Source organism: Myodes glareolus, chromosome 18 (assembly GCF_982192425.1).
Source record: "Myodes glareolus chromosome 18, mMyoGla1.1, whole genome shotgun sequence".
Taxonomy (NCBI): Eukaryota; Metazoa; Chordata; class Mammalia; order Rodentia; family Cricetidae; genus Myodes; species Myodes glareolus.
Genome location: NC_142043.1, coordinates 32,687,817 through 32,702,031, shown reverse-complemented (window position 1 = coordinate 32,702,031; position 14,215 = coordinate 32,687,817). Strand labels below are relative to the sequence as shown.

At 44.5% G+C, this 14,215-nt stretch overlaps 1 protein-coding gene across 22 annotated transcripts in view; it reads right to left on the bottom strand.

The window, feature by feature from the left end:
* The window catches only part of Dst (dystonin), a 408,649-nt gene that overhangs the window by 44,792 nt on the left and 349,642 nt on the right, over positions 1–14,215 (bottom strand). For 17 of the 22 annotated variants that reach the window (XM_048430395.3, XM_048430401.3, XM_048430399.3 and 14 more), the window contains 9 exons: positions 13,776–14,102; positions 13,177–13,261; positions 11,940–12,181; positions 10,986–11,192; positions 7,935–8,054; positions 7,636–7,743; positions 6,116–6,334; positions 2,578–2,781; positions 793–1,024 (listed from right to left, as the gene is read on the bottom strand). In XM_048430395.3, coding sequence (XP_048286352.3) covers positions 793–1,024; positions 2,578–2,781; positions 6,116–6,334; positions 7,636–7,743; positions 7,935–8,054; positions 10,986–11,192; positions 11,940–12,181; positions 13,177–13,261; positions 13,776–14,102 — 1,744 coding nt within the window. The remainder of the gene's footprint in view (positions 1–792; positions 1,025–2,577; positions 2,782–6,115; positions 6,335–7,635; positions 7,744–7,934; positions 8,055–10,985; positions 11,193–11,939; positions 12,182–13,176; positions 13,262–13,775; positions 14,103–14,215) is intronic. The other 5 variants (XM_085679491.2, XM_085679492.2, XM_085679499.2 and 2 more) reach the window with 1 other exon arrangement.

Below are 14,215 nucleotides of genomic sequence, written 5' to 3'. Positions count from 1 at the left end.
GTAGATACTTAAAGCTACATGAGCTCAAGAAGACCCAATTTTAAGCTCATGAAGCTGGCCTTCATCTCAAAGACAGTAAGGAACTAACCTAAGATAAGTAACTAATCTGAGATGTATTTTCTTATGCTCTCTCCAAGGATGAAAATGCTTGCTCAGACCCAGGAACAGGACAAGGATTTATACTTCTGGCTTGCTTCTGGAACACTCTTGTTTTCACTTTATACACACCCTTCCTCTGACTCACAGATCACAGCTCTAATATGAGTGGCTATGGTTACCATTCTGGTGGTTATGGGATGGAGCAGGCATGCTAGCTATGATACTAAAACTGTATCCCCAGCTTTGGCTTATTAGCATTAATTTCAGTCTGGGAGCCTAAGAGGCTCAGAGAACATATGGTCTTTATGTAAACACATTTTGTCTCCAACCAATTGATTTCACCAACTGAGGAGGGCATCAAAGGACTTTCATACAGTGACACATCACTGTGCAAGCTTCCCAGAGACCTGGCCATTTGCTGTGCAGTCAGGCTGGCAGCGGACAGCGTACAAATCCACAGCTGTTTTAAAAGTTGAGACTGGGCGTGGTAGCGTGCCTTCAATCTCAGCACTTGGGAGGGAGAGGCAGATGGGTTTCTGGGAGTTTGAGGCCAGCCTGGCCTACATAGTGAGTTGCAGGCCAGCCAGTGCTACATAGAGGGAGACCCTATGTAAAAAACCAACCAACCAATCAAACAAAGAAACAAACGAACAAAGGGACGCTGAGCTTGCTTCCTCACTCCAAAATCACTACCTTTGGCAGATATGTCCTTCTCGGCACCCTCGGACCTGGCAATCATCTCCTCGCCCCTCTGCCTCAGGGTCTCGTACAGCGGCTGCAGCTTCTCCATGTCCACAGACACACTCTTGTTTTCACCAATCTGCTCCTTGATCTTTTCAACCTCAGCAGAGATGGATGGCGGCTGCCTTAGACGCTCCACGATGCGCTCCAGGCTCTCAAGGATCTGGTCGATCTTGTCATGAAACTACGGGTAAGACAATGGGGTCACTGTCCTGCTGCCTGGAGCATTTCCTTCAGCTAAAAGCTGAAGCCCCTCCGCCAACACTTCCAGCTGGTGTATGAAGCCATGCCTAAGGTCACGACCTCGGTGCACTTCTGTATGACACGCTTAGGAAGAGAGCACTGAGTCTCCCATCAACAATTGAATGTTTTCATTAAGAAACAGTCTACACGCCTTAGCAGCAAAATAAATCTTCATCTGTTGCTTAATTTTTTTTAACCACAATTCAACTTCTTTCTTTTTTTTGATAAGATGCACATTTGGCTGTCAAAACTGATGATTCATTTAAAACGAACATTTCGAAATCCTAAAACATTATACAAGTGCATGCAAAATTCATAGGTGGCACTGATTAGATTCAAGGGATTCTTTGAGTTACATATTTCCTAAACTGAAAAAAATATGAAATTAAACAAAATAAAAATATGTCCAATGTTGTACCCAATTCACGCAAATAAATATACAATTAGATATAGGAAATAATTTTATATTTATAAAAGCATGATACACAATTACGCAATGTTATAAAACTATGTTTATTCTTAAATGCTACACTAGTGTCAAAGTTGAGTGGACCCACACTGTCCTAGTTAGTTCTAACTGCCAAACTGAGACAACCTAGCATCATCTGAGAAGGGAGTCTCGCTTGAGGGATTTCCCAGATCAGATTGGCCTGTGGGTATGTCTGTGGACGACGGTCTTCACTGGTAATTGATGATGGAGGGAGGGCCCAGTTCACTGAGTGGCTCCTTTCCTGCGCAGATGGCCCAGGGCTGCAGAGGAAACCTGGCTAAGCATGGGCCTTGGAGGAGGCCACCAAGCTGTGTTGTTCCCTGGCCTCTGCTTCAGGTTCTGCTGAGCCCCTGCCCTGCCATCCCACAAGGAGGGACTGGGACCTGGAAATGTAAGAAGAAACAAACCCACTCCTCCCTACACTGCTTCTCCTCAGAGTATTCTCCTGCAGCCACAGAAGGGAAACTGGAACACACACTTGGGATTACAGAAAATGCCACCCCAAAGCCAGTATCTAACGGTAAAAAGCAAAACTTTGAAAATGGTAAACCTGCAGGTATGCAAAAAGTCAGCTTCTTAGAAAATAGTATTTACAAAAACTCTGTTTCCTACTTAATATTCTTATCTTCTTCTTTTCTTTGCTCATTGCTCAGGGTTTCCTCTAAATGTTTTCTTAGAAATATTCTATCATTAATGGCTGTAATAGTTTCTTTTCTCTCCCCAATGTCAAATACTGCGTTCTCCTTATGATGGACACTGAAGCAAGTACCTGACCTTTGCTCCCAGTAGGCATCCTACTCGCTGTTTTATTGTACCCTGAAGCAGGCAGAGAAACCTAAGAGTTGGCTGCAAGCAAATCCCACCTCTGAGAGCAGAGGCACTATACTCAGAGACAATACAGTCTATATATCACCAGAGATGGAATTTAATCAGAGGGTCCAGGAAAATGCTTGGTAGGCTTGGCTGTGGGAAGAAATTAATGTTTTCCTAGCGTAAAGGATTACCTGAGTTGACTGAGAAATGGCTTCATCAAGAACCACAGCTCGCTTCTTGACATCTTCTTTAATTTGGCTGTAAAGGGTGTCAGCGGCCACATACTTCTCCTGGATACGAACGCCTTCCTTTGGGCTCAGCTCCAGCAACTGTGGCCCGGTCTTGTTCATCTTATCTATGTGCGGCTTGTGCTCTGCGATCAGCTCTCGCAGTTGCTATAATAAACCAAACAGCTTCTCAGTACCTCAGAGTCACACCTCCATGTTACAGCTGATCCCATCTCCAACGCACCCAGCCAACAAGACATGCTAAACAGAAGCCCTCCCCGCCGCCGGGCGCTTATCCATGCCTCTGCAAGGAGGAGAAGCAACTGTCCAGTCACAAACAAGACGGCACTAAAGCAAACAGCGGCCCATTTTCACAAGAGCATCATGTCATCTGCAGGAAAGGTGTCTGAACGCCTTGGCTGGGCCATTGCTTACGGGTGCTGCTTACTGCACACTCATAATACATACAGAAATGATTGTGGGAAGGGACATCGAGATTAGGAAGAATCTCGGGGGGAAGAAAGACACAATCCTGGGATTTTAAAAACCTCAAGATAGAGAGGTACGGGAGTGCCCTGAGCCCACAGGTACCCCATTCACACATGTGTGAACCAGTATTAGATGGATACTTGTATATATTACATTATATATGTATATTAGAACCTAGTCTATATACATATGACATAGAGACACTAAATATATCAATTCATTTCTGTTGGTTATTTTATTACAGTTATTTGTGTGTGTATGTGTAGTTATAGGTAAGGCCATAAGCTGCCATGTGGGTGCCATGTGCTCTCGAAGAGCAGCAAATGCTCTTAACTGTAAAGCCATCTCTCCAGCCCCCTATTTATTACTGTAAACTGCTAAAGTTTCAAAGGTAATGGGCTTATCAAACACACAACCACATGTTGAGCATGATTATTAAGGTACATTTAAAGAAAACATGTATCGTGAGAAACGCTGCTGACTGAGGGACACGTGGTATTTGCACTGGGAGAGGAGCTGGAATTCAAGTGGGGCCACTCCTGTTAAGCTGCTGAGGTGCTGGGAGCTGGAATAAAGCTGGGACCTCTGAAGAGCAGTACTTCATGGGGCCACTCCAGAACCATTCCCACGGGAGCCTTTCCTTTAGAGACTCTCAGGTCAGACTCTTAGGAGGGAGGGCTTCCACTGGCCCCTCGTCAGCATGCCCTTGTCCTTAGGAGTTGAGCTCCAATCTGTTGCACTCCAGCCACTAGCAGGAGCTTCCGAGAGGGCTCACGCCCAGGAAAGGCAGTCTAGAGAGAATTTACGGGGGTTTGATGCTTTAAGGTTGTTCTGAAGGGCTACTGAAGATACTCTACACATGAGCTCAGTTATAAAAGCGCACGTGGCAAAGTCTTAGCTAATGTGCTGTGTCGCAGAAAGGACGAGGCAATGGCTCCGTCAGCCAACATGAAATGACACGGAAAGGAGAGCTGACGATGTCAAGCACGTTCTTCTTTTGCACTGCAGAAGGCAATGCTTGGACAATAACTCTGAACCCAACAACCAAGACGCTCAAGGAAAATGCAAGACTTGAGCTGAGGTCTCTTGACCTGCCTGGCCAGCTGGTCGGTGCGGCGTTGCTGAGGTGACTTAACCTGGGGGCAGTGTGACGAGCCTTTTGTATGGCATCCCGTGACAGGCCAGAGAACATTTGTTAGGTGCCTACTTGGACATGTATGTGCATGAGCAAATAGCCTTTGCCTGGGTGTGGTGTTATACACCTGTAATTCCAGCAGTCAGGAGGCTGAGGCAGGCGGATGGTGAGCCTGAGGCCAGTCTGGTCTACACAGAGAGAACTTCTCTCAGGGGTGAAGGGGTGGGCAAATGGAGACCACATGACTTTGCCTCACATGTAACCAAATAATTCTTGAGGCCGTCATGCTAGAGAGATTTCACACGACTGAAAGGTCTATAACACTTGATAACACAGCCTCTGGAGGCTGTTTTCATTTCTAGATAGGTTTTCCCTCATCAGTAGATCTGGAGTCAGGAAAAATGCTTTTATAGGGGGCTGTAAAAACTATTCAATATGAAGACTTTGCAGACACATAAGGCTACAGAGCCATGTTTGTGTTGCCAATTCAGGTTATGCAAAAGAGAAAATCAACTCTATATTAAGGTTTGAGCTACCGAGCCATTTCTCATCACCAGGTATATTCTAAAAGCAGTCTTTTGAATCGCCTGTGACAGAGATGTTCACGGTCCATTTTACACTAAGAGTCATTTGATGAATGGTGGCCAGGATCTCTGGTACAACAAACCTTGACACTTAAATTAAATTCAGTTTGAGACCATATTTAAGTCTTCTGCTAGTTGAATGATTTGGATAAGGCTCTGTAAACATTTAGTTTTGCCTTAAACTACTTGTATATCTGAGTAAGTGCTTCCACTAGAGACAGTCTTCCATGCCAGCGTGCTAAAGAACACAAACAAGATCAACAGGCAGGAGCCGGACCCTTCGCTGCGATTGCAGAGGAACTGGTTTTGATTCTCAGCACCCACATGGCAGCTCAGTTCCAGAGTGTACAACACCTTCTCCTGGCCTCTGACTGTACACGTGTGGTGCCGACATACACGCAGGCAAAAGGCGCCTATATACAGAATGAAAATAAATCTTTAAAAAAGTACTAAATTTATCGTGCCTTCTAAAAGATATGTAACATATACTAGGCGATTCTCACCTCCTCCTGATTAGTCTCCGAATACACTGCGTACAGCTCAAGGAGGACAAATATGTTCTTAAGCCCACAAATATAAAGAACTCCAGATCTTCTTCCGAGACTTGAACCCTCTCCCAACCAAACTCTTCTAAGTGTCAAGTGACATTAACAGTTAAGTGACGGCTAGAGGGACGATTCCATAATGCCAGAGTTCCGTTTCCCTTTCATATAATTAGGTCACACCTTCACTGTTTGACATAGTGGAGATGGTGATGGCCCCTTAACAGCCAGCATGGAATCACACTATCTCATCTCGATTCTTAGCCCCCAACCTATGCTGATACTTCAGCCGGTTTCCTCTCTATAGCTCTCGTGACATGGTTGTTCTGACAGAGGCATGCATTGCCCATTTTCTTCAAACTCAACGGCTGTGTATGTATGATGGTTCTTCTGTACACCTCTACTCTACTTTTTAATATTTTAGATGGCTCTGGTCACGACATACAAAGCATAGACTGTATTCAGCGTATGTGCATGGAACGCTATTCAACATACATAAACTGAAAGCATCTCAAAAGCTCATGTGGCTAACATTTTAAAAATGGTATTCTTTTTCCTCCCCAGACGGGATAAAGTACACACTGCTGCAGGAAAGCTGTGATGTCTGCGGTGTGTGACAGCTACCCGGCCGTGAGGCAGTGCAGACTGCCCCGCAGCATTACAGACGCCCCAGTGCTGTTTGTGTCTGACATCACTAAGCACGCCGCCGTCAGGACCGCTGCCGTGTTAACGGCTCACGCTCTAGCTCTCACCCGGTGCTCTTCCTGTTGCCGTCTCAGAGTCTCGTATTCCAGGGCTGGGGCAGGCAGCTGGGAGATGATTCTCTGTGTTTCTTCCAGCCATGGCCAAAGTTCCTCGTATGTCTCCCAGAACTGGCTAACGAGGGACTGTGCCCGCTCCAGCTGCAGGTGCCTCTCTGAGTTTATCTGGCAGATGGCATCATAGTTCTTCAATACCTTATCCAGTTTTTTCTAGAAAACAAGATGAGGAAGGGTGCTCTCCAGGCTGGAAGTTGAAGTTCAGGATGCTCTGACTAGTTCTGTACATGTGACACAGAGCAGGGACACGGCAAATATACGCGAGATAAATAAATAAAAGAAACCTGTTCGGACTGACTGCTTCTGACGCATGCGTGTTAAAGGGGCACCTGAATATTTATGCAGAGTCACTGAATTCTGCAGACGTAGTAAAGCAGAACTCTCGGGTACTCTTACACTGTTCTCCGCGTTAGAAAGGTAAGTTTCACACACGTGGACCAGCATTGACACTATTATCTGGAGAAAAGGGAAGATTATCTTTTAAGAATGAAATCAAAAGGACAAAAAAAAATTAAAAATAAAATCGAGGGTGTGCATGGGAATCGCAGTGGCCACCGTGCTCTGCATGAGCTGTGAGAGCAGGGATTGAGAGTGCAATGCGAGCTCACAACAGAGACCAGAGCGGCACAAAGGCTGACCGCCCGATATACCACAAGTCAGAACAGGAAACATTTTGTGATCATCTGTGTTTTTTATTTCTGAATCCTAGAAAAATCATACTTAGCTCTAGACTAATAAACTGCCTTTATTTAAAAAAAAAGGAGAAAGAGAAAATATCATTATACTGTACAATCTGTAGTTTTATCTGTGGTCTACCTGAAAAGGAATGCATTTTTTTCTAAAATGTAATATAAGCCATGGATATTTGTCTGTCTTTATTTGGGGCCATACACTTACCCAGTAGGAGGAACACTCAGTCATTTCTGTAAGCTACTCAGATGTCCATATAAAGCTGAGCTAACCACTTGTACCTGAGGATGGTTTTCCATCAATCTGCACAATTATTAGAACCACATATACCCGTGGCTTCCTTAGCTATTACCTCATTGTTCTCCTACTGGCTTAGAGAAACTTTATACAGAATGAAGATCGATGTACTTTGGATTTTGTTTCAGCTTAAAAGTTGCAAATGCTCCAGAAGTGTATGGTCCATAGCTGACCTATCTCATAGGCATCGTAACAGTAACGCAGCTAACACTGATTGGACAGACTGAATGCTCAACGTGGGTTAGTCAAGGAACCTTTAACAGGGCAGAAGTATCAACACTGACTGTCCTCTGGGGGATGGGTTTCCATGGTTATTCAGTAACCTGAAAAGAGCCCTGATTTAAATGTCATGATTTTGCTGTTTAAACAGAAGCTGCAGAAACATACAAAGTGCCCTTCTAGAACACAGTGCTCAGCGGATACTATTCGTTTGACGGCCACTGCCTAGCATACGGACAAGGTGGTACCTTCATTGGCTGCTTTTCCTCTTCGCTGGAGGTGGTCATGATTTTATGCCCAGATTTAACAAGTTCATCAATAATATCCTTGTGTCTCAAAATATCCATGGTGAATGCCTGTGATTTACCAAACAAAGACAAAATACAAAGAAAAGTGTGTGATTCCGTGAAGGCAAGTGGGCAAAGTAGTTGAAAATAGCAAGCGACCCCGACAGGGTCTTGGAAAGGAAAACCACGTGAACGTATTTTCTAGACGTGGAGCCTGGAGACGCATAACTTAGACGGCAACTGGAAATGTATTTCCTCACCTTTTGAACCTGCAGCTGAGCACAAGTCTGGTCTTGCTCAAGCCTGATGTCACCCAGAGACATTAATTTCTTCTCTGTTTCAGTAATCCAGGATAGCTCAGCATCTGCCGCTTGCTCAAACTAAACAAAAGATTATAATTAAGTCAGAAAGTTCCTGTGGCTGGTGCCAGAAAAATTACCTATTTCTGTTGCTTCTAGATACTCCCTTTCCTAATTGGAGACTCTCAGTTTCTCCTTCCAGAGCACGCTAGACTAAATCACAAGTGGCTGAGGGATAGAGAGAGAACTCTGCTCTCAAGCTCTGCCGTCCTGCTGTATGGTCACAGGCACAGCACCGATGCAAAGATGGCTGGCTCTGTGGCCTTCTGTTACGGTGTCTCAGTTCCCAACATAACTGCTCTAAAACCTGACAATTAAATACCATTGCAAGTAATTTTTCATATGACTCCAATTCTCAGATGGGCAGATAGTACTGTGCCATCAAAGTACCTTGTTTCTGATAAAAAAATGAAAAATTTCCATTTCTTTATTGCACATGTTTATATATAAATGTGTGTGCAATATATATATATATATCTGTGTATGAAGAGTACACTCAAACAATTCAGGCATGACTTGTAAATATCTGATCTAATACTGAGCTTTAAACATGTACAAGATCATTCCTAAATGTTTCAGTTGTTTTTCTTCATCATTAATTCATAATTCATAACTCATAGGCATGGCAGAAAATTTTAAAGTACAGAAGAACAGAGAAAAGAAAATTAAAATCCAGAGTTAATATTATTGGTAATTCAGTGACTTTCCCCCAAGAAACTGCGAAAGTCAGACTTGCATGAACACCTTTATATTCTGCTTCTTTCATTTATTATGAATATTCCCCACATTTTGTTTTTGTCCCTTTGTGTTGTCAAAGCGCACAAACATTTTCAGTGTCCTGCATCAGATAAACTCTCAATGCCATTTTGAACCAAGCAGGGATCAAAAGGTGGGTGAGTAATACAATAGCCGCCAAGGATAAAGGTAAGCACGAGAGCTTTAGCTGGAAGAATCCATGGGAAATGGACACTGCAGCTTGCCAAATCCAGTACTGCCTGAACGCTCCACTTTCCAAGAGAAGCTGGGAATCAAAATGGGAGCAGAGGAGGATAATTAGGCAAGAAAAGAGAAGGGTGGGGCTGAAAAATAAGCTAGAAAATAATTCCACTTTAAGAGGATTATTAACATTAACACAACGTAAACACACGGAGAACTGGAGCAGACCAAGTTTCCTCATTCTAAGATAAGTAAAGGTAAAAACGCCAGCATGACATACAGAACGCTCCTGCAACGTTCTCTGCTTCCTCTGAAGAGGAAGGCAGAGTGTCTTGGACCTGGGATCTTGAGGATCAACACCCAAGAAGGTTATTTTTTGCACCTCACCTATTCAAGATTAAGTACAAAAAAATAAGGAGCCCCTACACACCAATGCATACAGATGCAAGCCCAGGAGAGTCCAGTTCTCTCTAGCCAAAGGACATGGTGGGGGGGGGGCAGCCTAGCGAGGCAGAAAATAGACAATTCTCACTCCGAATCAATCAAATGCCAGAGTGAAATGGCAGCCCCACTCACTCAGGCCGAGAGGTAGCACAGGGAGCCTGGGATTTCACCCTCGAGTCTGCGACAGTGTTCCTACGCTACCATGCCTGGCCAGTACTGTTCTCTTTAAGGGTGGATATTTTAATATTTTAGGTTCCAGACCAGCGATATAAATCTGATTATTATTGTTAAATCTTTGGGAAACACTTGCATACATTTTTGACTACAGCTGATCTGTAGTTAGTGCTTAAGCAAGCTCCAATGCATGCTAACCAATATGATCTCAACCTGTAATTCAGCCCGGATCTGCTTCATATCACCCAAATAACTGAATACAGAGAACCGTGCTCTCAAAGGATGGAATATTTGCCTTATTACTCAGAGAAGGCTTTGGTGCCAGCCCTGGGATGTTCAAATAAATTTTAATGGAAAAAGTATTTTAATAGAGTTGAATAAACTTCATAAGTAAATATGCCCACTTTCCTACAACAATGAGGCATACAAATTCCTGCAAGCTGCAAAACAGGCAGGCAAACACATTCCTCGGGCATGAATGCGCCTCAGAGAAACTTCCTAGGCAGGGCCTTGCTATAGTGTTTCTCCCAGCAGCCTTTGTGAGCCTCGCCTACTAAGTACGGGGAGAGCGCGAAGCTTCAGAACCTACAAACTACAGTTACAGATGCTAGAAAAGCAACTTCGGAGACTCTCTCCCACAGTCTGCTTGTGCTTCCTGCTTTTGCATGGTGTGATGGAAGAGGTTAGTCACACATCTCTTGCTTGAGGTACCCGACAAAACCATGGAGCCCCAAAACCAAGTCTGCAACCCAAACCCGATGACTGGATGTAAGCAGCACGGAGATCTCACTGGGGCTAGACAATGCACAATCAACTTCTAGGCCGCTGCACTGTCCACCGCTTTCCCGGGCTGTGGCTAACAGCAGAATCCTCTGAAACTTTGGAGTAGAAAACCGTGTGAGCCACAGACAGGTCAGAAACTATCATTTCCCCCCTTTTAGTCATCCTTGGAAAAAACTCTACGTCACCAAGAAAACTTTTTCCTTTCAAAAACAAAGGCTTTTTCTTTGCTATAGCAGCATGCCAGGGAACAGTTAACACTGACCTATATGCTAACTCCAACTATTTACTCACAAATCCATAAGGCTGAGTCTAGGCATAACACTAGTATGAGCAATATGCACATGCAGATACAAAGCATTCTGTTCGGAAAGCAGGGCTTTCCTGTGTGGCAGGGTGCTGCTGTGATGTAATGGGGGCAGATGGTTGCTGGCTATATGCAGATCAGCAGCGCCCCAGTGCTCAGATGCAGCCCAGCCAAATTCTATTAAAATCTCAGAGTTCATCTCTGAAGCACAGTAATCAGAATGGAAATACGGCACTAGTCATGTTTGTTCAGGTAAAGACCCGGGCAGTTGGAGGACGTCTGTTGCCTAGACAACAAGATACTGGTCCTACCTGCTGAGACCGCAGAATGGCAGCATTGATCTCTTCTACTTTCTGAGTGATGGTGTCGTTCACCAATCGGTAGCGCTCGTTGTCCTCGGCTACCATTTTCTCAAGTCCTTCTCTGGCCCTCCAGGGTACTAGTTCCAACAGAGCGCTGCTCACTTCATTAAGGGAGTCTAGTAAGGCTTTGTTGCTCTTAACTTCTTTTTTCAGTTCCTTGAAAACATACACACATATGGGTAAAGGTTCTGGCAGGCTCTCCTCTGATCTTGGGGGTCCTCTGTTGGCTAACAAAGCTGTACTTGGCCTGGCTAGTTCTCTCTGAGCTAAACAAACCTCCATTATTTATAGCTATTTTGCAAAAAATGAAAGTGTTTCCAGAGACGTTTAGAGAACAGTTCCTTTGTCAACATGGCAAGACTGTATCTTTGAAATGGAAAATAAATATTTACAATTTGGAAAAACAAACCCAACAAGTTACTATGTAAGTGATCAGGTAACAAGGATAAAACAAGAAAGCTATCTCACTCCTGAGGAATAGGGCTTGCAGGGAGGGCATGCTGGGATTGCACCTCACCAACCCCCTTTACCACAATGAGATCTGAAAAGAACGCTTGGAAAGGCAGTGTATTTTTGTGATGTTGCCAGAAAACCCACCCGTGCCACCCATCTCTGACAGAAATGCTTTTCCAACCAAATTACAAATCTCTCAAACAACGGTCATCTTCTTTTTCTGTTTTTCCTTCTTCATTTTTCTATCTTGGGCAGGAAACCATATTCCCAGAGTCTTAAAGCACATGAGTCTTAAATCAAACTATACGCAAACTATACACTCTTTCTGAATAGTCAACTTACTGCCTGCTTCCACCCAGCCCCGCCCACCAAGACAACCTAACTGGGATCCTCACAGACACGCCCCTCGTGGGTGACAAATGCCTTCCTTTGAGAAGCACAGATGCATACTTTCTGTCTCTCTTGGGCTTGGTTTGAGGCTTCTCCTTTCAGGGTCTGAGTCTCATAGGAGAGCAACTCCACCTCCACCCCGTCCAGCCAGCGGCACAGCTCCTCGTGCGTGGACTGCAGCTGGGTGGCAAGCTGTAGAGCGTGTTCCAGGGTCTTCGCTACATCGGCGCTCAACTTGGTGATGTCACTGTACCGTGCTTTAATGGCTTCCAACTTATCTTGAATTATTAAAACTTCATCACCTAAAATTGCAAGACTTATTATTTCTGATAGAAGGATAAAAAGATGGGTAGGGAGTTTCTTTGGGGACTACTGATGATATGTTGGGGGAGGGGGAAGAGGAAACATCTTCCTAAAGATGATCTGACCCAAAAGATACTCTTACTTCTTCCTCAGGATTGCTAGCCACAAAATATCACTAAAATTAGAAAGGAAATGGCAAGGGCTAGAGAAACTTCGGTTATGTGTAACATTTTGTTTACCTTACAAAGCTGTCTGTCTTCAAAGAGTGAGGGCTAAAATCGCCTACCCTCAGGTCCCTGACTTATAAGCGGAGTTTCGTCAGGCGGGATGTCTAACCTTCCTGTGCCTGCTCATCACTCCTTGTTTCCACACTTCTGGGGATCTTTATCTGCCTCTCCTACCTTTGCAGGCAGACATCAACTATGCCCTAAGCTTCAGACTTCTGACTCAAAGGTCTAGATACTTTATCACGTCTTTAGTCACAATAATAGCTGCCCCGTGCGCACATGCACTGCTGAAATAGGTAAGGACTTTCCTATAACCAAAAGAATGGCTAAAATAACGTAGTTTCTCTGAGTTGCTCAAAAACCTCTCATGTAGATATTGGGCCATGCATCTGTTTTCTTGGTGGCGCAAGCTCGGAAAATGAAACCTACCTTAAAACAATACAACAAGAAAACAGACGTCTAAACCCATGTGTTCACCAGTCCTCCCACGGCGGAAGACTAACACAGCCACAGCGCAGGCTGCTCTGACTAGCTCCGATGCCAAGCACTGCATGCTATGAGTAATCCACACGGCGTCCACCAAGAACACAGTGAGATCACACATAAAACCCACTCGACTGACCTTCAAAGCTTTCTGCAGGGTGAAGCCTTAGCGCTGCCTCACAAAGTAGGGAATGTTCTGTCTCCCCACCCCCACTGCCCCCGCCCTTGAACTACCCGGGCAGCACTGCAGGCTGCTGGCTGTGGACACGCCAGAGGCATCTCACCTGTGGTTTGTTTGAGCAGCTCTAAGCCATTCAGCAGAGCCTGATCTACACTCTGTTTCCTGAGGAGGATGTCCTCTTGCAGCACCTAGGAACACAGGTACCATTGGTATGGAAGCAGGGGGAAACCAAACTTACATCAGCAGCAGCACTCATTAGCCTCAGAGAGCTTCCACTGGGCTCTGGGGACAGACCTGGAGAAACATCTCCCACTTTGAAACGTCCGTTTGCCATTCCCTGTCTCTTCCCACCCATGCTCCACGCCCTGTGTTCATTGACCATGATTCACAGCGCTCCCCTTTTAGAAAACACCGAGGCCTTGTAAAAATTCCCTTTGTGGGGACACTGAAGTACTGCTTCATTATGGGCCCTTGAGTACAACGGTAATCACACTGAATAAGCAAAAGGCCAGCTAAATGGTTGAATTCAGTAACGTGTCAATTCAGTAACGTGTCATTAAAAGCACCCTGCACACGCAACAAAATGTCTATTGTGAGTATAATAAATCATAATGGACAGGAAATAAATACAACGAATAAAAATGAATAAATTAACAACAACTGAAATGAAAAAAAAAAGATAAAATAAATAAATGAAGATACCCGGAGTTCAGACTGCTGTTTCCACAGGGCCTCAGTGCTGTGATCCTGGACTGACAGCTTGCTCAGTTTGCCATGCACTTCATTCAGCCAGTTCATCAGCTCAACTTCGTCTTCCCCAAAAATCTTAGCATTACACAAGGCCTGCTGGAGGAGCTCAGACCTGCTGTGACTTTTCTCTTGAATCTCAAAGTACCACACTTGAGAGCAGTCTAGTTTACTCTGCACCATGTCTTTATCCTCCCTGGAGCTCAGAACCTTTAAGGACTGGCCGATGCTAACAGCCTGGTGTAAATGTTTATTGTGATTGATGATGTCATCCTCTAAAGCCTAAACAAAGTTCAATAAAGGGAAACAGAACAAAACAAAAAGAAATGGACAAATGAAAATGTAAACAGAACCAAAGGATGATTTAAAAATGGATTTAGTTTTGCAGTTATGCA